The 26,076-nt window shown below is 38.0% G+C and overlaps 1 protein-coding gene across 6 annotated transcripts in view; it reads left to right on the top strand.

The window, feature by feature from the left end:
- The window catches only part of PPP1R9A (protein phosphatase 1 regulatory subunit 9A), a 147,457-nt gene that overhangs the window by 92,278 nt on the left and 29,103 nt on the right, over positions 1-26,076 (top strand). For all 6 annotated transcript variants that reach the window (XM_027450811.3, XM_027450810.3, XM_027450815.3 and 3 more), the window contains exons 6-9: positions 9,746-9,881; positions 17,781-17,936; positions 23,098-23,151; positions 25,515-25,744. In XM_027450811.3, coding sequence (XP_027306612.2) covers positions 9,746-9,881; positions 17,781-17,936; positions 23,098-23,151; positions 25,515-25,744 — 576 coding nt within the window. The remainder of the gene's footprint in view (positions 1-9,745; positions 9,882-17,780; positions 17,937-23,097; positions 23,152-25,514; positions 25,745-26,076) is intronic.

Genomic DNA, 26,076 nt, shown 5'->3' with positions numbered 1-26,076 from the left:
TCATTTATTACCATTTTGTGCCTGTTCCTCTCTGGACAGTTTTAATTCAAAGTAGGACTTTGTCTCAGCCCATATTCCCAGTTCATAGCCTAATTTCTTTATCTCTTACTGTAGTGCAAATGGAATCTGAAATGCAAGAATGAAGTTTTTACTTTTTTAGATAGCTCTTACACAGGGAGCAATTGAAGGGCAGAAAGTTAAAATATTCACTTCTTAATTAATACAAACTTGATAAATCATTTATTCTTTCTTCAGCCTGTTTCTCCCCCAACATTGAACTGATTTCTTTCTGGAGAATATACTGTCTCAGAAAACAGTAATTTGCATGCCTGTTGTTACTTTTGTTTAACATCATAACATCTGGAAAGGTAATTTAAATAGTTGTGTCTTTGCAAGCAATCAGACAGTATAGAGGACAGATGAAGTCAACAGCAGGATCTAGCCAACAGCCGTCTACCCCTGTGGGGAACAATATTTGCTCACGGTAAGCATGAGCAGCATTGCTTTATTTCTGTGAATCCTTTCCCTAGATAATCATCTTTTCTTTCTTCAGTGTGCCTGCCTGTGCAGATTTTCTCTTGTTCTTTCTTAATTTCTCTGCCTTTGCTCTTGTCCTGTGAAACAACTGTGTCCTTTAAACGTTTGCTGGCATTCTCCATACTCCATGCAGATCCATGCTGCGGAAGACACAGGAGAGATTTCTGTTTCTTTCCAGTCCCGGGTAATGACACAGCAGCCAAAAGCAAAAGATGCTACCTCTGTGTCTGAATCAGAGAGCTGGATTAAATTGTCCTCTTTTTTTTTTTTTATTTTTTCCTTCTGGCTGGAGGTGATGTTTTTGTTCTTCCTTTTTTTGCCATTATCTGTTTCCTTGAATCCAAGTACTGGAGCCAAGGAGAGAGAAAGAAGGAAAGAAAAGTCCTTTACTCTGCGGTGCTGCGTGTCGTGCTGGGACTTTATAAAGAGCTGCTTAAGAAGCCATTTGTGCTTGGTGGATGTTCTGATTCTTGAGCAGATTGTTAAGTCTTTGATAAACCTGAATTAGGCACCCAGTAGAAACTTAATTTGTGGTGCCTCGTACCAAAACAACGTGAATTTCTCCTGTTGATTTTGGTATAGTATTACAAAGAATTACATCATATAAAACCTACCAGGACTGGTAACCATGCTACAAGACTACTAGGCATAGTATGCTGAACGTAACGTGAAAAATTACTCATGAGCACTGTGAACCCTTAGCACTGGGGAGGTAAGACTGCACTCATCAGTGCTTTGCTGGATGTACAGCAGTGCTGTTTGTATTTCTTGGCTGAGCCTGTTCGAGTAGGTGCAGCGTGCCTCAGACTGCCCGTGGGCACCGAAGCCAGCTGGCACCAGAGTGCTCTGTGTTCACACTGTTCAGCGTTTTTACCTTGCAGAGCAGAGTGGCCATGTCCAAACTGTCTGTTGGAAACATCCAAGCTAGCCCCTAGCCTGGGCTACCTCCTGGACTGTGTCTGAATATTATTTTGTAGAGTACTAATTAACTCAGGCCAAATAGTTCCAGAGATCGTTCCAGTCATTTAACAGCATAGATGACCAATAACTAATGCTTGGGAGCCCTTCCTGGCACTGATAAATTTACTGGCATAAGCATAGCCCCTCTGTCTCGAGATCTAGCTAGTTTGAATTTTATGGTAAGTTACTTACTGGAATATTTGCACATTTGGACAGGATATTCTCTGTTTAAGCATGAAATATATAAATACATCTTCATGCAAACATTTTACCTGAGATATAAACTATTTTGCTAGGTATCTAGAGCATTGTTTTTAAAATTCATGTAACATGAAATAATAAGATTTAGTCGGGCTGGATTTCATAAGGAATGGGTTTTCTTTTCCTTTTTTTGCAAAAAGGAACAACTTGACAGGTTTTGAATCACTTTATCCTCAAGTCACTTGAATCTAAACATAGTAACATACCACTGCAACCAAAATGCCACCATAAATGTTTGTTAAGCTAATTTCTTCCATCCTTCTAAGTGAAATATGTTTTGCTGTGGAAGTTGCCAGCAAGTTTTGGTGTACCTTGATAAATCTGATACAACATTGTGACAGCTGGGCAGAAATACCCAACATTCATCCTTGCAGGGTAACTCAGCAAACCACAAAGATGGTGTTATAAGAGCATTTGGCTGCACCTGAATTGTGCTGTAAGCATGGTTCAGCTTGGCTAGAATCTGGGTCATGGAATTATGTGGACTGTGGATGTGGTCCTAACTCAGCAGCTTACTTCTGACCCATACACAGTTCCTTCCTGGATTGGCTTCCCAAAGATACCAGCAAGGGTAAGGATGAGTAAAGGCAGATCTCACCCCAAAATGCAGTCCAGTTGTAGAAACATTCCCAGATGGGACTTGCACCTTTTGAACAGAGTTGGGACACATGCTTCACTTACATTCAGGAACGGTAAAGCATAGACTTACAAGTTTGTTTCTTTGAGGAGGCTGTTCCTGTAAGGCTTCTGTGGTGCTATAGAGAATGCTGATTAAATGATTATCGTGTATGCAAGAAAAACTGTTATAAGATCATTGTGTTGGGAAACTGTCAGGCTGGCTGGAGGAGATGGAAGAGAGTGCTCCCTGGCAGGGCTCTCAGAAACACAGAGCAGTGTAAGGACCAGAACCTGGAGAGGTGCCAAAATATTGAATCCATTGGCTAATTTTCAAGTGGTTCTGAATAAAGCTAATGTGTCAGTGAGGCCCTGGCCTAGAATTGATTTCTAGGGGAAATAATTAATCTAAGTGCATTAATATTGCTGTTTTTTTACATGACTTTTTAATTGTCTAACTCTAATAACCATTTAGTGTTGATAGTAGCATAGTTTGTCAGGGACTCGTATCCAAGATGCTGTGGAGAGACTGCTGAGCCTTTTCTGGCCCTTAAGCTGTTATTTTGCTGCTTTTCCACCAGCACCACTGATACCGCTGAAGAAGATCCTGAATATGTCACAAGGCTCTGTGGACATGTGATTTCAGAGGTTATAGTTAGAGATTTACAGGGGATTTACACTACGCCAACATCTACCACGAGGGCAGCATGATTGGGTGCAATTAATCCAGGGTACCTGTGGAGTGTATCAAAAACAACTTCTTGACACAAGTGTTCAGTGGGACAACTGAGGTGAGCAGTGTGCTAAATCTGTTACTAACAAATAGGGAAGGACTGTTGAGTTCTTCAGTGAAGGTTGATGGCAGCTTTAGCAGCATTAACTATGAAATAGCGGAGTATAAAAAGTGGAAAGGAGTGAAGATAAATATTAGACTTACAACTCTGGACTTCAGGTGAGCAATTTTGTCTTCTTCAGGGATCTGTTTGGCGGGATGCTGTGGGACACTGACCTGGAAGGTAAAAGAGCCCAAGAGACACCCTCCTTGGACCATAAAAGTAGTGCAGTAGTTTTGAGCAAGTGTGACAGAAGAGTATGGATGAACAGGGAACTGCTGTCTCAGATAAGGTTCAAAACAAAGTTCACAGAAAGTGGAAGCAGGGGTAAGCTACCTGAGAAGAGCATAGCAGTGTTGTTGAGCATGTAGGAACGGAGTTAGGAACGTGGAAGTTCAGCCAGAGTTGAAACTAGTGGAGAATGTGAAGGGCAACAAGATGGGTTTCAAGCAACAGAAGGAGGAAACCATGGATTCAGAAAAGTTGGAGATAAATTAGTGATTGCCTCAGTTTTTCCACTGACTGACTCTGGATGAGGGGAGAGCGGTAGATTTTAAGTTGGCTTTAGCAAGGCTTTTGGCATGATCCCCTTAAGTATCCTTCTATCTGATGAAATTGGGACTGCAGAGTGTCTGTAAGATGAGTGGAAAGTCAACTGGACTTCTGGTCCAGAGTGTTAGAGGTCTATTTATGGACAGTATTATAAAGCCTGGCAGACAGTTACTTGTAGCATTCCTTCAGGGATGAATACTGGGGTCAGTACTATTTAATATCTTTATTAATGACGTGGACATTCTTGCAGGGCCATTTCCACGTTTCCTGCAAGGGTTCATATGTGGTTCTCTGTACCTTTAGTGCCAGCTGCCCGTGCACCATATACCAGATTTGTCACCGTGTGCTGTGGCAGCAGATCAGTCGTTGTGAGTATGGTTATGCAAGTGAAATCGATAATCCGTTGTTCGATTGAAATACTTAATAATTAAAATTAATTCAAAAATAAGCAAAGTTAGTAAAATAATGTTTCAACAACAACAGCAATTGGCAGCACATACTGCACGCACATCTCATTCTTGGTTCATCACTGTTACACACTACTCACAGCTCCTGCCATGGCCACACCAAGTTGTGTTCCCATACACCTGTCCTGAGTGCTGACTGGGCAAAAGGACACCCAACTGGCTGAAATGACTGGTAACTTAGGGTGCTGCTATGCATCGTCACATTTGAGGTACAGCACATAGCCTACTTCATCCTGGCTGTGGGGTCAGGGACGGAGGCTCTACAGAGTTTCTGCACAGCAGTTCAGTGTGCTGGCAGCTGTTTCTCCAGGCTCTGTGGAGGATCTTCACCATAGTTCACTCTTTTGTGCTGGCTTTTCATGTCAACATCCTGAGCTGGGCGTTGCAGGGGTTGCTGCATCAGATATTTCTTAAATGACCTTGGGTGACTTCATTCAGTCGTTGCCCCTTTCACCTCCCGATGGTGGTTACTTCCTCATGTTACTTTGGGTGCTGATCTCCAGGCAGAGTTGTTCGCTTGCTTGTGCTCATTTCGAGGCACTGCCATCACTAATCTCCAGGCAAACCTCATTTACTTCCTCCTGCCATTCGCCCTCAGTTCCCCTTTGTTCCAGCTAACAGCTTTACAGGTTGCTGCACGTGTGCCTGTCTCTGATGCAAGGGCAGGCTGCGTGGACTGGCAGACGTAAGACAGAAAGCTTCTTAGGAGCTTGCAGGTGATAAGAAACTGGGGAGAGTGGTCAGTAGGCTAAATGGGCAAAGCTGCTGTACAGAGGGACCTGTGCAGGCTGAAGCAGTAGAAAGGGTGAACCCCGAGTCTTTGTACTCTGTGCAGTGAACAGAAGTTGCAGCAAGGGAAATTCTGACTCCATATTATCCAAAAATAAAATGCACTATGAGGTAACTCAAACACTGGGACCGGTTCCCCAACGAGGCAGCAGAATTTTTCCATCCCTGGCTTCAAAACCGCTCCAGACCGACCAGCTGAGATGGCCCTGCTGTGAGCTGGGGAGGGCTGGGGTGGCCCAGAGCTCCCATACATCCCAAACTATTCAGTGCCTCCAAGAACCTGAATGATTCTGAAGTTTCACAGCGTTTTATTTGAACAACTGTAATTGCACCTCACAGTTGGTGAATTCCTGATGCCCGGTCTGTGACCTCCATGTCGCAGGCTGCCATCTTGTGAAGAAGTGACGAGTTCCAGCTTGCACTGCTGAAACTAAATAAAACTGCCTTCTTACAGGGTTCATACCACTTCTAGCTCTTTGGATTAATTATATGGTTATTATCGTAATGGAAGCAGCCAGGGTAGGTAATTAAAGACATCTTGAAATAAATTAGATAAATGGTAGCAGAAGCAGCTTTGTGCTTTAGAGCTCAGAGGGAAGCCATTTTTTAAACCAGTCTTCAGAAAAAATCTGTAAAAAAAATTCAATGAAATTTACTAAGTTTTTTTTATTGACTAAACTATATTTTAGGAAGGGTTTGAAGATAAAATGTCACTGTGAATCCTGTTGCAGTAAAAACCTGTTCTTTATTTCTTGAAGTGAATTTGTTTTATTCTTAATTAATTAATTTTTGTTATATTTAAGTAATCGAAGCTAAATTATTTTTAACTGAGCACATAATGTTTGAAGTATTTTTAGGAGAAATCATTCATTGAGAATAAGTCACTAAAAATGCATGCTATAGAGCTTCAGGTTTGTGTCACAGAGCTGCTGGCTCTACACATTTGCTAGTATGAAAGTACTTAGAAGAATGGAAATGTTATTTAATTAAATTAATTCTTACAACGATGTTTCTATTTCCCATGGCTAGCTTTATATATATATATATATATATAATATATATACACTTGTTATTTCAAGAAGCACAGGTCTGCAGATCCTTATTTAATAAAAGCTGCAAATATGCAGAAAGCCATATACTGGGTCTGCTTTAAAATCATTAAATCCTGACTGGATTGCAGGAGATGTTGGTGTGGCTGCCACTTTCAGTAGAATGTTTTTCTTAACCACCAATACTACATTTTAATTTTCAATTTCTCCAGATTTTGTATTTTTTAGATATTCTTATTTCTGAAATAGAGTCAAATACTAATTATGTTCCCAGCCTTATCCCTGTTTATCTTAACACCATGACCACAGAGAATATTTCACAGCTGGTAATTCGGCTATACCATGTGCAACTGTGAGTATCAAGGTCAGCTTATGCCCTGCCTCTCAGTGTCATTCTCTCCTCTCTTCCAGTTTTGTGGGCATCAGAAATAATCTGTAATGGTCTGAGATTTAGTATAGTTGTGGCTTGTATTACAGCTTTGCAGATTTGCTGGATTTTGCATTTCCTGACTTTAATAATTAAGGGGAATATTGTCATGATGAGGTTTAAAGGTTTGAAAACCCTCATTTGTCTCATATCCAGAAACATAACCAGCTTCTTAAAGACATTATTGCTGATAGAATTTATAGGTCTTTGTTATAATACTTGTGGCCCTTGAGACTAATTAATCAAGTCTGAAATGCATGCGCTTAATTTTGGTGAGGCGGAGTGATGGGAAATACATAATTAGCCACTTCGCTGAAGTGTGCATATTATGGTTCAGTGACTAATTTTCTGGTCAGTGAATCACAACCTTATGTCTCTTTTGCATACTTAAGCACTTCAGATTATGATAGTTGTATTTAAAGCCATTCTGGGCTTAAAGATCTAATTCATGCTTAGCATTTTAATAACTGCTTCTCCTTCTAGGAGAAGGATATTTATTCTTCTCTCTTTCATTTACAAATTTATACTTTATGGGTTATTTTAGCTGTAGGTTAAACATCATTATAATATATAGTATAGTTTCATTAAGTAATATATGGTTTAGTATTATTAAGGTCATGGAATGTAACATGTCAAAAGATTTGATTTTGTATGTAAAAATTGTAATTGTTTGCAACCTTATACTCCATTTCACAAGTTTGCTATCCTGTACCTAGAACTCACATCAATCACAGATTCAATGCTTCTAAATATTTATTTTCAGACACTTTGGAAACGTTTCACTTTAAAGCAATAAATTATAGGAAAATAAAAGATTCCTTGCATATTTCTGTTTTGGAAAGCATTTGTTGTATATTTTGTCATTGCTTTGAGGCTTTTATTCATGTCATCTAACAGCTTCAGGTGTCATTGAGGAACTTCATTCTGACATATGATTCAAGTCTTGAAAATCATTATAAACTGTGTATGTCTTTGGGATGAGAGGAAAAAAAAAGCTTTATTTGTTACGTGAACTTCCTTGTCTATATGAAAATATTATTGTAATAAAGTCTACAGGGTCAAAACCATTCCTAATATGCAAATGGAGTTCAGCTGGAAACCAGAAAAATTTCCTTTTCTAGTGTAAGAACTCCAAAGTCCTCATGAATTAATCCCAAATCATCAGGCGTTATCAAACTTCAGTTCCATTACATATTGTCTGTCCTAGGGCTTCTGTATAAAAAATGATTGTGTGAAGTATTTTGAGTATCTTATTTTCCAAGGGAGGTGAAGTTACCAGGCAGAGGGCAGGAAGGAATATGATATTTTTACTATTTTTTGTAGTTCCATAATTTACCATATCTGTGATCTCCCTCGTGTGTTTACAAACATGCTATCTCTACTGCGTACAAATAATACACTCATGCATAACCTTGCTTAAGATGTTTATTTAAAGTAGAAGATTTTTTTTTCCATATTCTCTTTTAATTTCTTTTTACATAGAGGAGAGAAATACATGGCAAGTATGGGTTGGATCCTTTTTTACTGCATGTAGTAATATTGAAAGTTCATTGTTCCTCCCATTTGAGACTGAAAGCGTGGCTGTTTTAGTCTTTGTAATACTTGGCTGTAAAATTAAAATTCAGAGGGAACAGGATCCGACTATGAGTCAGTGTGCAGAACAGATGAAGAACAGAGGCCATGAAGAAACATTCTTTTTCTTTCAGCCCCAGGTCTTTATCATTGCTGTCATGTTTTGTAATTGTAGCATGTGAGTGCCAGACTGTGATCTGCTATGATCAAGATTAAAATGATGTTATTTACTTGAGTGTTGTTTTTTTTTTCTGTTTTCTTCTCTACTTTTTATTAATGTTTTTAAACTAAGACACCTTCGTGCAAATTATTTTCAGAGCACCTTGTGTCATTTCAAAGAGAGTCACTCATTCTCACCTTTTGGAAGTAATTATTGACTTGCGTATTTTGGTGATGTTGAAATATTCTCCATGTTGTGTTCCTTTCTATAGTGCCTGACTTCATAGAGTCTGACAAATCATTTGGCATACAAAATGGATTCAGGTTCATCCACTCACAGGAACTTGGCTTATTCATGGATGCCAAATCCCAAATGACATCGACAGCAAGAGGCCGTACTAATCAAAATCATTTTCTTAACACGGGATATAATGCACACTTCTACCTCCTGTTCCAATAATAAATTAAATATATAATTTTGAGCCAGATGTTGTGGAAACAAATAGTTTATCATATGCAGTATGTCACTTGATTATGCTTTTCAGCTCTGCATAATAACTCTTTCATCTGTAATTGCCTAATTGTCTTTCTAGCCTGCTAAGAAAGTACTCCTTGAACTTGACGTTTTTAAATAGTGCTTTTGTTCAGTATTTTACAGTGTTAGTACCGTAGCATGTATTTTTATAATTAATGCTACAGGTAGCAAAATGCCTAACTGTGGTTACGCCATTGTGCTTAAAAAAGGGTTACAATCAAAGCCAGCTCTGAATTTCAGTTGTGGAAAGCAAAACTGAGAAGCAGAATTTTATGTCTCAGCCAAAAAAAGAGGTAACTTTCATTGTCTTTTGTTACGCCAAGGAAATACACTTCCAGTGTTCAATGATAGCTCACAGTGGAGAAAAATGCTCCCTAGCAACTGAAGTTCATGAAATAAAGCTTAAATTCAGTTTAAAGTTAGGGAGGCTGTATCTGTCAGGTTTAAAAATGTGGAAATAGATTCTCTGTTATAGACAGCAAATAGAAAGGCAAATAGAAAAGCTCAGAAATGTCTTGTACGAGAAGATGGAGAAAGAAGTTACCCTAGCACATGTTCCTTTCACTGCGAGCTGCCAGAAGTTTGTCCATACCGGTACTGTGCCTCTGCACTGCCATAGGCCTCCAAGAAATGTGCTGCTCTTAGGGGACTGGAAGAGCTGATACTGTTTTAAAAAAATTGCCCTGCTCTAGGTCTGTATCTGTGGAGTTCAACCTCAGTAAATCTTTTCTACAGAAATTTGGAGTGAATGCTTTAGTGGTCACCATCACTTTTGTTTTTTCATCCCATAAATACCGTGATGGTCTGATCACTCAGTGTCTGGCACGCGGTGCCCTTCTGGCAAACAGGAGTCCACGGAGCACGTTTAAAGCGATCACATCCATGTATCTGTGAAGAAAAAAGCCACTCCCTAGACTAAAAACAGGTAAAAATCAAGAACTTTGGTAAAACAATAGGAATAATCATTTTTTCAAATTTTTTTTTTATAGGTTCGTAATTGGACGAGAAAAACCAGGACAAGTGAGTGAGGTTGCACAGCTGATCAGCCAAACTCTAGAACAAGAACGCCGCCAGAGAGAGCTCCTGGAACAGCATTATGCACAATATGATGCAGATGATGATGAGGTAACTCGCTTTCTAGTGTTTCATTATGCAGTGGTTTTTAATGTTCTGTTTTCTATTTTCCTGGTTTCTGCTTTTTAATTGTCACACAGAGGTCAACTATGCATCCGTCAATTACCCCTGCTGCTGAGTTTTAGGGTTTGGCAGTCAATCTGATTTCAAGAACAAAGTTACTGCAAAGCTTTTCAGCATGGACTTAGAAGATTTCTTTTGTTCCATAAAAGCAAATATCAAATTGGTTGATGCTTCTGTAATCAGTGCTCTTCTGAAGGTGCCTGCTTTGTTTGAGATCAGGGAAAAAAACTGATCTGCTTGTGCATGTTCTGAAGCCTTTTTTTTTTTTTTTTGTATGTTTGTGAAAACTGGTAAAAGTCACCTTCTAACTTCTACAGGGTTGGGAAAGATTTAGACCTTTCATTTTTTCCTAGAATAATTAATGTTTGTCTTTATTCAGAACATTAAGAAATGTTCTGAAAATTCCCAGTAAGACTCCTCCTTCCATGCACTGTTTATTGTTTCCGTGTGAACAGCTATTCTGCACAATGCAGAATTAATCTACCTTGTCTGAAGCATTTATTGATCTTCATGATTAGTGCCTGATGTTCCAATACAAAGGTTCTAAAGCTATCAGCTTTATTCGGTTATTTTTCATAAATTCTTCCAGCTCTCTTAAAATTCCCAGTATGCCTGAGTGTCAAGATACTTAGAAAGATTAATGAGAGATCTTTTTCAGAGACGACTATGCTACCCCTAAATTAGCTGCTAGGTTGAGTTAGGATAAAAGGCAGTTGGTGTAACCAGTCACTTCCACATAGCTCAAGCATACCACCTTCCTTTCACATTATCTTGAACAATATTACTTGAAATCTCAGACTCCATGTATTACTGTGTTTTTTCCCAGGCCAAAATTTTGTTTTCTTTTATTTGGGGAAGGAGAAGATAGAGAAGGAGAGATAGGATAGAGAGTTTATGCAACGCATTTAATTCAGTTTAGTATTCTTTTAGGTCCTGAGAGAAGGCTTCTAAACAGTGAAGTGGAAGAAAAATAGTCTGAAGTAAAATAAGGATATGCTTGGCTGAGAGTATTTTGAAACACACTGTTAAACTAGCAATAGGTCAGGATCATAAGAAGTGTTCCAGAAAACTTGGTAAAATCCTATCTAGCCCCAGTGATGCTTTCAGTCACTTCAGTTTCCACTGATGCTAAAAATAAAAATTTTTCAATATGTGTTAGAATGAATCCCATCATAGGTGCATAATTAACTCATATAAGTGAAAGTTGTATGTATTAGGGATGAATATGTACATGTGCTTGTGCAAGACCACGAAGGCTAGAAAGTCTGTATCCTCTCTGTTCCCTCCTCAACCAGTAGAAATATGCTATTATTCTAACTCCTGCTTAACCTAGAATTAAAATTCAAGATCTTGATTAGTTTCTTGAAGGAAATCTATCCTCACCTCAGAAATAAAAAAGAGACAATTCCCTTCCGGCCTTTGGAACATTAGACAACTCATCACAGCATGCTGTTGACATCAGGGTTTGAAGACCCATGACAACTTTTTTGTCTTAAACATAGTCTGGTGGCTTTTGTGTTGGCAGGAGAGGTGTGTCCTAGATAGCTGATGTACACATAAAGGGATGTGTAGCTGAAGGCAGACCTACACGGGCAGCTGATGCATTAAGCCTTTTACTTAGTGAACACATCCACCTGCAAAAATCTCAAAGGTTTGGTTTGTTGTCCCTCATGCTCCAGGCAAATGTCAGAACTCAGCATCTGACAATAAAGAAAACCTTGTTAAATCTGTGTGGATCAATATTGATCGTGGTGGTACCTCAGCCTTCAGTAGGTATTGTTGCTGTGTTGATGCTAACAGTGACACTTTCATACAGGTGACCATGCAAAGGTTTCTCAGCACAGCAGTGAAACAGGACAGGAGTAACTAGGTATCAGATACTTTCTGTGATGTGTCTTCTTGTCCTTTTTGCAATTCAGAAGTTAAAAACTCTTAAGCTTCATTCCCCACATAAATTTTTAACAGGAAAAATGTTAAATGCAAGAAGTTTTCTATTCGTAGAGAAACGAAGGTAGTACAAATAATTAACAGGCTTAAAGGCATGATTTTCTTATTATAGTGCTACACAGGGGGGTGATGGCCACATCTGTGACTATGATCTGTATGTTTTGCCCATTAGTTTATGCAGTGCAAATGGGACTTCTATGTACTATGTGAGGGAAGGGGGAGGAAGAAAGGAAGAGACATCTACTGCAGGAGATCCAGAGCGTCATCAAAAATCGCTTTTGGTAGGAGAAGGAATTAGGCTTCAGAACAAATGCAGGAGTGCATCAGTTCTCAAATACAAACAATGTTGGGATCACCAAAGTTTAATACTCATTTCCCACATGATGGTGTATGGGAGATGGGTGGTAAGCCTTATTCTCAGAATAAATGGATGGAGTGTAGTTGCTGAAGTATGCAGTAGGTCATGTTTCCCTTCTTAATTAACGGTATTATAAAGAAGTAGATTGTATTGGGAACCTGCAGCAGTCCTCAGTGTGGTTTATTTTTTTGTCACCTGACTGTGCCTTGCAAGTAAACTCATCTAATTTGCAACCAGGCAATTGTCACATTGGAAGTAGTAATGTGCTCTAATGCACATTCCACACAGTACAAAGACATTTTTGGTCACCACAAACACTTCTGCTCTATTTACTGTAAAATATGAACATGATCTTACCTTACTCTGCTAGGGCAAATGTGGCTGTATGTCAGACTCCACTGCCTTGCATTTTTTGGCTCTGGTATGCAAGGCATCTTTGGTGCAAGAAAATACCAGTTTACACTGTCTGAATGAATCCACAAATATACCAAAAAACTTACACTTTCAAGTCTATCTGCTCACAGTGATAGTGATTCTGACTGTATGAAGCTCAGGAAAATATGGATTGCCAGTGTAAGATGTGACATGCTGAGATGACAAAGAATTATACAAGAGTTGCTCAGTCTCAGAGCTATGAAACCATCCCATTCATTTTCATACAGTTCTTAAAATGTGGTGACATGGATATCCAATGACACCACTACATAAATACACAAGAAAATGATCATTATCAACCCTCCATTGCAGCTGTCAAATTCTGAGCCTCAAAAGACAGCAAAAGCTTATCAGGTTTCCTGAGCAGGAAATCAGCAATCTGGGTTTGAGTCCTAGAGTCACTACACATGACTGTGTTTTTTAAAGTTGTGAGCTGACCAAATCACAGGAAGAGAACATGTTCCAGGCACGTTCAGGTCCTGGTATTCTGCTGTGTCACCAGCTGGCTGGCATTCTTCTGGTTTGAGGGTTAATAGTCTTCATTGTAACCCAAGCTTCATCTAATTATTCTGGAAGGATCATAGTTATGTAATATAGCAGCAATACTGAGAAAATTTTGACTTCTGTCAGCCAGCATGCATTGGATTTCAGTCATGTGCTGAATTAGATATTTGTTTGCCTGCTGTAATTTCTCATTCACCTTGCAGGAATGTTGCATGTCCGTTATTTGGTGGGGAAGATTGATGCTAACACTGTGTTTCTCAAAGAAGCATCATTTACTGTAAAAGTAGTGCGAACCCTGAAGTGTCCTGCATATACTTGAGAATCTGTTACTACAATGATTTGCACATTGTCACAGCTTGTAAGATGCTTTCAAATGCTGCGTCATTCATGTCTTTGCACAGAAACACGAGAACTTGGGCAGAAGTGACAAACACTTTCAAAAAAAAAAAAAAAGTAGGTATGCATAGTGGGATCCATGCAAAGACAAGCAGGATAAATGTGCAGCAGCTCACAATTTGTTGGTATGTTCCTATGAGCGAAGCAGAACCAGCAGTATCTGTAATTTTTCATGTACTACTTAGGTCTGGCAGTGCTAGCAGTACGTGCAGTAAATGGCATTTCCCTCTGAGCTGCTGATAGCTCAAATATTGGACAGTATGGCATTTCAGGTGCTGCTGCTAGGTAGCCTGCTGCAAACTTTACTCATCACCAGTTCCCCTGGCTTCCTAAAATCCCACATCATTCTAATTTGTTGTATCCTGTCAAAAAACAAGACCTGAAGGCTTTCAAATAGGCACTGTCATTGTATCACCTAGCTAGCCTGCTAAATAAAACCCGAATCTGTATCCTTGACTGAAACCTCTTGACTTTGCTGCGTTAACACAGTGTTCTGGGCATGCTGTAGTCAAATTATGACATTTCTTGGAATTTTAGTTTAAACATGAAACCATCTTTGTGTTCAACATGGAAAGACAAAAGTCACATGAAGCAGATGACCTGCTGCCCTGAAGTGATGCAGGATGTGAAATTATTATCATATTGACAAATCCTGTTCACTGTGGCCATGGACAAGTGGTTGTAGGGCATCTTTGAAACAACATCTTTATGTATTTGAATGACACTAATAGTCATTGGAGTACTTTTTCATTTTTAATTCTTATTTATCAAGATATTCTGAGAGGAAAACAACATTAAAACCATTGGAGAATATCACAAAACAGGCAAAAAGAAGAATGGTACGGTGTGCCTAAATGTCTTAAAATGTAAAGAATACTTCTGTGAGACAAGGCCTCTCAGAGTGCAATTTTTCCATCATTAATATGAATTACTTCTGTAAAAGCAATGATTGATACAGTAGCATTATATAGCTCTTCTGAAAGAATTTAGTGTAAACTCTCAGAAATATCAAATGAAGGGATGGGTTCGAGCTATTTTTATAGTTCTTCAAATGGCATTCCCTGACTGTGGGGAGTTTCAATACAACATTTAGCTTGATGCACCCTTTGTTATGGTGATTTGGGAAGGTCTGTCTGCCTTTTCTTGGCTGGTGCTGCTGCTCCTTAGTGCTTGTGGGGGCTTGGCCTGTTTCAAGAATTTACAACACAGTTAAACAATGTGAATAATGTATTTTCCCCTTTAAAGTGGGAAACGCAGTTCATGTTCATAAAGATAATTTCATGCTGCTTGCTGTGACAGTGTATAGCAAAATTAGATGGCTAGGAGCAGAAGCTACTCCTGCGGATGGGAAAACCTTGAGGCCTATGTACTTTTGAAACAATAAATAGACCTCTGCTCACCTGTTTTCCATGGATGAATTTTGCTCACCTGTAGAGACTAAAGAGACTGAGGTTTTGTTTAAAGAGCACATGGGTTTTCATTAGCTACTGTACAACGAATATTGTTGTCAACTACAAAACCAAAATGAATTGTGAGGAACCTCAAGCAGTTGCTGTTCCCTTTGTTATTTTTGAGTTAAATAACTTTTGTCCGTCTGTCTGCTTTTGTAAAACACTAAATTTCTTATTCTAGCTTACTGGCAGTGGGTCTGAACAACCTGTTAGTAGGTTCATGTCAGGTAAAAGCGAGAATTAGTTTAGGGAAAGTATGTTTTTTTGTAGTTTACAACTTCTATTTCTGTAAAGCACACATCGCTTCTTTTGAACCTGTTATTTGTGCTTCGTGTGATTGTAAGATGGGAACATCGTTTGAAGACAAGAGCCGAAGTCCCATTTATTTCTGTGCTCTCTAATGCGTTTGTGTCATCCCACTGTCTTGTTTACTCCACTAAATTGCAGAGTTTGGCTTTGATTACTACTTTTTGTATTAATTGGAGCAAAAATGACTGTGCCCATCAACACTCAGTCTGTACAGCAAGATTTTCCTTTGTGCTCATTCTAATGTGCCTGATGTCCCTCCCCAAACACTGGGGCTTCTGAGACCAGTAGAATATTGCCTGTTCTTGATTTTTTCCCCAGTATAACTTAGTCCATTTTAAATGTTCTTTTCTTCTTTTTCTGTGAAATATTTCTTTTTAGTTTAAGTCTCTGCAGACATCATTTTTAACTAAACCCATTTGTTTTATTCTTTTACTAAAAATGCATTTTGCATGAAATTAATATATTGCTTTAAAAAGCACACAGAGCTGAGCCAAGATGCCTCCTCTTTGCATGCTTCAGATATTTCCTCGCCACTGCAGATGGACCAGCCAAGATGCTTTGTTGTTTGTTTGTTTTCATGGAGAAATGATAGTTGTATATCACCTTAGACACTTTTCAGAGACAGTGACTGCAAAATTGACAGTACATGAGTTTAGCTAGTATTTTGTCCCCACAGTAACTCATTTAATAGAAATCTCATTGAGATTTTAGAGTTCTTTAGAGGCTTCTTGCCTCCCTGGTAGTACGTGAAGGTGGTGTTGCATGTTCCTGGAAAAAGCAAGGAAAGTTAGTTGTATAATTTTGTTTAGACAGAAACTGCATATAGCCATTTGGGGGGGTGGGTGTTAAGAGAAAGATTCTTAGTGCACATACAATGCATAAAATAAATGGTTAGTGTACATTTAGTTGCAGAATATATATCCACTTATGTATACAGACTGAGATAACTCTCCTAAGAAATTGCTCGCTTTATCAGTGACATATTTAAAGTACAGCTGGGTCATACATGTTGGTGGTTTGCCTTCTTTGTCAGTTCTTTTAACACTTACTTTACCAAATCATTCTGTATTTTCCGTGTGCTTTGTGTTTGTTGTTTTTTTTTTAAACTTACACATCTACACTCATTGTGCTTGCATGCACGAGTTTTTAAATGACAGAGACAGAAGCTTAAATGACAGCTGGGAAGGTAGGAAGTTGAGATTTGAACTGTTCGGACATCTGACTTCTTGCCTCTTGAAGAGTTGTTTTGACAAAAATGGCACTAATCAATAATTTGAGCACTACTGGGAATACAGTTCTGATACTATTTTTTATTTACCTTCACATCAGGAGCCGAAAGGGCATGAAGAAACATTTGTGTAATTCTGTCAAAACCTCAGTGTTTTAAGCATTACTACATTAACCTATGAAGGACTGCACTGTTTCTCCCACCCTTCCTTTTCCATGTGCTTATTTATTCCCATGCTTTATAGATGTAGCCCTGAAGGAATTGTTTGCTTTATAATATGTTTGTACACACTTGCATAGCCAGCAGAGTATTTGTGATTCATATGCAATGTACTGCAGCTTACAGAGGGAGCCCCGCTGCAGCAGAGAGGTATCCAGCCACATCAGGTACAGGAAGAGATGAGTACAGGTGTATGTGTGAAAGATTGTCTAGGCAACTTGGGTTTTAATATTGCAAGATTTTCTCTTCAATATTACTGTTCTTGTCTAATCTGGAGATACTGATTATGGGTTATGATTTTTTTAGAGTTTTGTCAGCAAATTGTTCACATCTTGTGGTTTACTGGCCCAAGAGGCACCCCCATTTCCTGTTTAAAGCTACCTAAAGCAGCTCCTTACTCAGAGTGAAAATTCTGTAAACTTTAACTTGTCTCTAAACTTGTCTCTGACACTTGGTTTCTTTTTTCTGCTGTTGTCTTTTTGTGTGGATGTCACTTTCATATCATGAATTTGTTTATAAAGAACAAACCGATGGATTTTCAAATTCAGTTTGGTATATCACTGGAGAATTTCTACCTCCAGATGGCTTTAAAAAGGCCAGTCAAAATCTTATCCATCCTATTTGGCTTCCATTTCTGTTTGGAAAAGATTCCTTGTTAAGTTTGAAATGAATTGGGAGAGTTCTTTCTATGGAAAAGAAAGCTTCATCTGTAAAAGGATGAAAACTGTATTACCAGTAATTGGCCCCTAGAAATGTGTAGTGCTTAAGATATGCTTTTCTCCTCTCTCTTAATGTTCTGAAATACTACTGTGAAATTATAGTTTATCTGATAGAATTTGTAACTGCTTGCAGTATATCTGAACAAAAATATAACCTTTCCTGTATTCAGTATGCTGTATTTGCCCGCTAGCTTTATTAGTCTTTAAATAGTCTGCCTAATAAGATGATAACTAGAATTTCTTAAATGCTATAAAATTAAGACAGGGGAATATGCTACAGATGAAGAAGATGAAGACATGGGACCTGTCCTTCCAGGAGGTGACATGGCTATCGAAGTGTTTGATCTTCCAGAAAATGATGACATGTTCTCCCCCAGTGATGTGGACACAAGCAAGCTGGCTCACAAGTTCAAAGAGGTAAGTTATAGATCAGAAAATATTTCTGAAGTGTCTTACTGGAATTAGATTTCTAGCAATCCCACTGCCCAGTGCTTGTTACTTCTCTTAAATACTGGCATTGATTTCTAGCTGTTTGTGTAGCTGGTGCTGTGGAAGGGCTGTAAAAGTTCTGCTTAAAAGAAATAGAAAGAACTGTTTTTCTGATTTTTTTTAACATCGGTTTTCAAGGACTGTTGTGTTGATAGAGGATAATTTATAATTTAATTTTCAGAACAAAAAGTTATTCTACTTCAGCACTTAGTTTGCGTTTTTTGACCAGGAAGACAAAGTGTAAGTTAATTCATTACCAGCAGGTTGCTTTTTTATTCTTTCTTTTTTTTTTTTTTTTTTTTCTTGTACGATTCCAATCAAAAGTGATCATGAAAATCAAATAATGAATACTAAATTTCAGTGAAAATGCAGCACTCTGCATAGTTCCTGCATCATTATGCAGCACTCATCAGTGTACACAGTATTATATATTTAGTTATGTGTTTAAAAAGATGCTATACAGGGGAAGCAGACCTGCTTCAAGTTGGCATTTTACCAAACCTCTGTGGTTGTAGAGTTTGTATAGCATCCACTGGCACTAACGGAAGCTTTTATCAGTGATGTTTATCACAGTCACTGAGCTCGTGTAGCATACCAAAGTTCTGAGAAACATTTCCTCATTTTAGGTTGTACTTTTAATGTGGTTTATTGCTGAACTTTCCTGAACCATGATGCAAATAGACATGGAACAGGTGGATTTCTCCAAACCCAGAGTAATAAAGACAATAAATGACAGTAAAGATCATCTTTCTAAATGCAGTGAAGATGCTGTAAGGAGCCAGAATGTCATAGGAGATTTGGGCAGCATAAGCTAGCTGGGCCCAGACAGAAGTTTGAAAAGAGAGAGGCTCACTTTTTGTTCTTCTTCCCCTGTCCTCTCTTCTCCCTTTCCTTCCACTCAAAACCAGTGTTTTATAGAAGTGTAATGTATATTGTTACTCGTCTCCAGTGAGAGTAATATGTAAAAAGTAATCAGTCACTGAGCAACCAGACTTTCCTTTCTCTGGTGTTGTTCTCTGTACCTTCTGGACACTTACTGTTTTTTCATCATTGTTTCCTGAAAGTTTTTTAGTTTAGTTATCTGATAATTTTCTCACTCCATACTTTGAAGTCCAGGCTGTTATGCAAATTAGCAGGACAGTTGACTTCATTTTCTAATACTTTGCATCGTGCATAATGATTTTCTCAATGTGGTGGTAATGCTGTCATTCTGACTGTGCCAGTGCAACAAGGCTATGGAAAGCAGAGGTGCTGTGATGGACAAGACACTGAGTTTTGAATAATTTACCTATACAGCTATGCTTGAAAACAGTTACCATCAGCTTGGACTACTGAGGTACTTGAGCATGTCCAAACTGATATGCAGCTATCTGTAGACCTGTCTGGCTTAATGGCCTTAAAATGCAGATGTAAGGAATTAAATTTGGACTAAGGGACTCTGGAATCCTCCACATTAAATGCGGATAAGAGCCTGAGAAGAAAACATTAAATGTTCCTGCATAAGAGTGGACTCTTTTTCACTAACCCACACAGTTATCGCTGGTAGGAGCATGCCACTTTTGTTTTGCTGATTGTATTTAACAGTACACAGCTGCGTTTTGTTGGCTCTTGCAGAGTGAGTGCATGTATTTTTCTTGGTATTTGCCCTGAATTTCTTCAACACTAGAGGACTTGTTCATGATCACACTGCACAAGCCCACACAGTGTTTTCTGGAATTGTATTTAAAGAATAACTGTTCTTTCTTGTTCTTACTGTGGAGATTAATGAAAGTATTAAACAAGTAGGTTGGACATAATCTTTAAACATAATAGTTTGACCTAATTAGTTGAATTCAGTATTAGCAAAGAAAAATATGCTCAAATACTTTGAAAATGCTTTGCTTTGGAATGGAAGTCAGAATAGAGGTGGGCATTCCTGGGTGAATCACCCTACTTTGGCGTGTCTTGTTTTCCTGGCTGTACAATAGAAAAAATGAGACTGATTTTCCTTAACTTCTTTCATAGAAAGAGCTGGAAGCTTTATTTTAGCTGTGGTGGTTAAAGAAGGACAAGATCTGTAGGGAGAAGGGACATCTTACTAAGAATTAGATGTTATATTTCACACATCTTAATGAAATCTATAGAAAAAGAGATTATTATATGCAAATTATTTATAATGTATCATGTATATATATAGCATTATTATATGCCATGATTATACAAAATAATTTATGTATATTATTTGTTTCTATTGGGTGCTTTCATTCCCATTGTACTCCAGGTATTTAATATTTACTAGCTTTTCATTACATTCTACCTCTCACGGTCTTAGATGAATTCAAGATACTCTCTTTCAGTATATTAAAAAAAGTTGTATTGTTTTGAAGAAAATCAGCTTTTAAGACATCTTTGAAAATTAATTTGCCAAAAATTATTCAAAATATCTTTTGTTAAAATGAAGCCTTCACAGATTTATGTTGACTTAGGAAACAAAAATGCAAAATAGTATCTGCCAAGGATTTGTCTGGCTTTATATAGGACATGGAATAAAGTATATTTGTTCTCCTATTAGAAAACTTGCTTCAATATTTTTAACTGTGGAGTCCAAATCTGCTTGTCAAATCCTTCACCTTGCCCACTATTCAGTCTAACCCACAATGTGTTAGTATTTCTCATGTATTCTGCAGGCATAATTAGTTGTCCACCTTACACATTTGCCTGTTTGACAGGAAAGTGTCTTTTTTCTTCTGCCTCAGTGGGATCTGCTGTACCATGTACAGATTCAATGATCCAACTGGGTGCTCAGTATTCATTTTTTAACATAATAACAGAGAGTGTAAAAATAACTGTTAAAACCATCTGTACCTGAGCAGATTGCCATTTATGCAACAATTTGGAGTTTATTTGTATGTCATAATAAGCTGTATAAATGCTGCTTACTGGTTTGTGGGATTTTTAGAGATGGGAATGGATTGTGAGCAGGTAGCCTAAGGCTTTGAGTCTTGGCTTTTTGATTTCATTATTAACTCTGCAAAGGGCAAAGTCTATCGCGTCCATCCTTCCCCTGATTTTACCTCACTCCAAAACAATGAGGTTTTGAATGCGAGGTTCAATGACCTGAACTAAGCAAAGGTCTGGGCATTATATAAACACCGTAACATTTTGAGATTGTTCTTTCATAATTTTTTGTCATTGTCTTTCACTACCAACAGAAATTGAAAAATGAGAAAAATTAGTTATCAATGTCTCTGCAAGATCAGAGGTTGGCTTGAGTGAACTCAAAAATTGCAACTAACCTCTTGCACCAGAATATTCATAATGCTTTTTAGTGCAAAGCTGGGAGGTCAATTTAAGTGACAGCTGACAACCCTAGGGACTAGAAGTGCTCACATTCTCCTGTAGAGACAGTAAGCAAGAGATGACTGGTGGAAGGAGAAGATGCCTGAACAGTTCCTCAGGTGGAACCAGTTGCATGAGTGCCTCCTTTATTCCTCCCATAATAAATTCAGTAATGTTCCAGCAACAGGGACTAGGCTTATCCACTAGATCAGTTGAGGCTGATTTGCAAACCAAACTGGATGTGTGTCCTGCATTGCCACAAGAAAAGGGTTCAAGAGGTGCCCTGAAAATGGAACTTCAAAAGCAGCGAGGCCTTTCTCAAGGATGGGTGTACTGATCAGCTCTGTGATAACTCCTGCTATTTTGAAAATTATTCCTCTTCTCCAAAAGAATTTCTCTTTTGAATTGTTTGTACCTTCTTTTATTTATTTATTTTATAACAGCCTGGCCTTTGAGAATGTAACCGCTGCTTCACAAGAGGTGATAATTTGTGATTCAGTGCAAGTCCCTCATGCGCACCACTAGCTCAACATAAACTGTTCCCAAAGGCTTCCTTTAGTCTTGTAAGAGTAGTAACCACCGTGTAAAACATGCTTTTCCATAACTATTCCTGATATTCATAAATAATGAACTAAGGTTTCGTCTTCCCTGCAGTGTTAGCTCAAGCTAAATTCGGGTTTTGCCCGTGCCCTTGCTCCTCACCCAACAACACACAAGTCACTGGTTCACATTAAACGGTCCTGTAGATGTAGGGTTTTGGGGCCTGCCAGCAGTTTGTCAGCATCGTGTGCTTTAAGCAGCAAAGCAGCGGGGATTTGGGTGCAGGTCGCTGTCGGACACACGCGTACATATGATCATTGCCGTTGGGATTGTGGTTATGCTTTGGAAGCTGTGCTTCAGCTTCTGCTTCAGAGTATTCCTGAAACAGGCAAATATTAATCCTCTGGGGGGAAACCAAACTCAAAGATGTTTCGGGGGGAGCAGACTGATGTAGGTTAATCCAAAAGAAATCCCCTGGAAGGCGTGCAGCTGGGTGCCAGGTGCTCAGCACCCACCATTTCCCGGCACAGAGCCCCTGTTATTGTGGCACGGTGCTTGGCAATGCAAATACAACCTTTAGCACAATGCCAGGGCTGTTAATCTACTTGCAGTCATTTTGTGTGCCTGTATGCTGTTTCCTGTTATTTTACTGTTTCCTGGTGTAACTGCTCTCCCTTGAAATTAGCTAGCTTGAGCGGAGTAACTCAAGTTAATGGCGGGGAAGGATAGCATCAATTTACCTTTTCTCTTGCATGGAGCAAACACGTGGAGTCATCCCCTGAAGGTTTTCCGACTCCCTTAGTTGTTAAATCACTTATTCCTGTATTTGCTCTTTTGTAATATGCCTGCTTTAATCAGTATCGAGGGACTTACTGACAGCACTGGGACATATTTCACATTCACATCAGAGGAGAGCAAAGCCCAGCAGGATAACATCTTTTTTTTTTTCTTTTTTCTTTTTTTTTTTTTTTAAGCAGAAGACATTTGGTTTTGCTAAACAGATTGGATGTTCTGATTTGAAATTATGAGTGGTTAGATGGCATCCTATCTTTAATTAGATTGCACAGTCTGAGTCATTTTGCAAGCTAGACATTTTAATTTACAATCTACTGCACTGCAGCACTCTTCAAGGCCTTCTGCTATGTAATAAGGTATTCAACTTGCAGCACAGGCTTTAAAAATACTGGAGTACTCTGTGACTTCACTTGTTTATTTTATATTTCAATTTTAGTTGCAAATCAAACATGCAGTTACAGAAGCTGAAATTCAGAAGCTGAAGACGAAGGTAAGAATCAATATGCAGTTAATACACGCTGATTTTTTTCCTCATGCAAAATCAGATCTGAAGACATGTATCTTTATGTGGGTGGAGAAATCAACGTCCTTATTAAAGGCAGATTAAGAAACACAGTGGCTCAGCTAAATCTTGTCTTGCTGTATATTCTCTATTCAAAGTTTCAAGTAAAATCTTAAGTGCTGCTATTAAGAGAAACTGCCAACTTGTGTAGCTTCAATTAAACATACATTTTAAGGAATAACATAATGGCTAAATAGCAGATTTCTAGCTTTACAATTCTAATGCATTTTCTCAGGTTTTTAGATTATATTTGGATTGAATATTCAAGCCTAAGTTCATAGATTTTGTATTTGCTAGTGATGTTAAGATATCTTGTTTATGTTAGTTTCCTTTTTTCAACATTTAAAAAAATATTTAAAGGTTTTACATTTAAAATATTATTTTTTTTTATACAGGAAAAAAAATAAAAGCTGTTTCTTACTGTTGCAGTTCTCTTTAATAGATGTTCTAGATGTTCTTACCAGCTTAACAGAAAACATCTCACAATTGGTTGCTAGTTATTAGATTGAATTTGCAATAGCAATAAAAAGAAATTGTATTTTTGTATTAGGATAAGCTTTATGGGAAGTCAACTGATAATTCTGTTGTTGAGTAAAATTAGGTTTTATAATAACATCCTTCTTTTTCAGTTTGAGTACATTATAAAGGAAATAAAAGAAGACAAAGAGAAAATTGTACTTCAGAAAAATATTTTAGATGATTGTTTCTTTCTAGTAACCATTTGCACTCACCATGCATTTTGTATAGCGTTTATCAAATTTGCATTAAGTATTGTTAAAATCAAATTCTGAATGCAACTATTTTCTGTAATAACAATTTCTGTTGTATTATTTCAGTTCAAAAAGTCAAAAATCTTTTCTCCTGTCTACTTTCCAGTTCCAATATAACAATTGGAGCTGCTTGGTCAATCCCTTGGGGTTGTGCCAAGCCCCACTGACTTCATGGCGTGGGTGTAAACATTCATCTGTGCAAATCCATTTGCAAGATTAGGGTTAATACATCTTTTTGTATTGGACTTCTTTCTTTACATGGTGTTTTGAATAGAGCCAAAGAAAATGTGGCTAGTTTATATGTGTGTTACTACTAAAATTGCAAACAACCTATTCTGGTTTTGTGTGCATCGTCCGTGGTGCTAGCAGAACTGCCAAGAGCAAATGAAGCAGTCTTGATAAGTAAACAGGGATGTGTAAGACAGGGTTTCCTTCCATAAATTCTGGCAGCAAAAATACCCTACCCTGAACCCTAACATTATTTGGTGCCAAATGCTGAAACTTGCAACTAGCTTTTGGAAATTAAGAAACCTAACTACAACAAAAATTAACGAAAAAAAAAATTACACGGGCACTAAGGATTATTAAAAATTCAGCAGTAATATTCAGGCTTCTTTGAGGTCACTTGGAAAAAAACACTGGACTTCACTGTTGCCAAATAGTGGACATAGCAGTGGAACCGCACTGATCAGAAAGTTAAACAGCGCTGATATGTCTGGCAGAATTAGCACCTTTAAGGGCAGGAATCTACAACAGCAAGGATATGTTTTCCTTTTAATATTAGCTCCTTATAATGTGGTAAGCAAGTTTAAAGAAAACAAGAGTAATATAACAGGTTCTCTTTGTCCTCATAATAATTCTGGCGTAGTTTCAGTTAGATGCAAAACTCAATGCCTGCTTAAACAGAAAATAATCCTAGGTTATGACCTGATGTTAAATTTTCTATTCTACTTCCAGCCTCGTTTGTTTGGCTTTCTAGATTAAGCAAGATTATGATATGAAAAAAGGCATTGTAAGATTTCAATAGGATTTCCAATTTGGGGGAAAAAACAGATAGATTAAATGCAATTGGCTTTTTTTCTATTGTTTTTCAAATTGTTCTTAAATATAGAATCTGGAATTCCTCTTCAGATATGATGTTTCTCATTGTCTGAAAGGGTATGAAAGCTTTCAGACTCCTGAGCAAGATACACAGAGCAAAATTCATTTGCAGTGCTGGCTGATTAACCCTGCAGTTTACATAAATACTCCACTATTGACGTTTTAAAATGTGTTAGTGTATCTTAGAGAATCAATGAGGCTGCACTGTAACACAGAGCAAAGGTTCTACCTCATTTTAGGAGAAAGAGTAAGGTATGCATCAGTGTATGTATTAGTCTTGAAATGCTCTTTTCTCTGCTGGCATATTACTTTTATAGTTAATCAGTGATTTTCATTATTCCTGTTGTTTGAACTCATCCTAACCTATTCGGCTGCACTTTGCACCTTTTTACTGACTGGCATCTATACTGTTTTGTTCAGCTGCAGGCAGCTGAGAATGAGAAGGTGAGGTGGGAGCTGGAGAAGACCCAACTGCAGCAGAACATCGAGGAGAATAAGGAGAGGATGATGAAATTAGAGAGTTACTGGATTGAGGCACAAACCCTGTGTCACACAGTGAATGAGCACCTCAAGGAGACGCAAAGCCAGTATCAGGCTCTGGAGAAGAAATATAACAAGGCAAAGAAATTAATCAAGGATTTTCAGCAAAAGTAAGCAGCTACGCCAGGCTCAGCAAATGAATTAGTGGCCAGATAGGAAACATGTATGTGATATATTTTGATATATGAAACCAACCCGCTATTAAATCCCTGTAAGGTAAACAACATTTTTCACTTTTTTTATCATGAAAACCACAAGGTCTTCATTGAAAACAAAAACGTTAGTATTATTCAAGTATTAGTTTAATATTGCTGAAAAAAAATATAACTATAACTACATAAAGATTTATTCTGTTTTATTCCACATTGGAATGTTTCAGGATTAGTAGATAACTAAATGCGGTTGCAAACAACCAAAAGTAATCATAGTAGAGCATTTGATT

The sequence above is a fragment of the Anas platyrhynchos genome, chromosome 2 (genome assembly GCF_047663525.1).
Source record: "Anas platyrhynchos isolate ZD024472 breed Pekin duck chromosome 2, IASCAAS_PekinDuck_T2T, whole genome shotgun sequence".
NCBI lineage: Eukaryota > Metazoa > Chordata > Aves > Anseriformes > Anatidae > Anas > Anas platyrhynchos.
The sequence above is the reverse complement of the archived record's forward strand: the minus strand, read 5'-3'. Positions and strand labels throughout refer to the sequence as shown.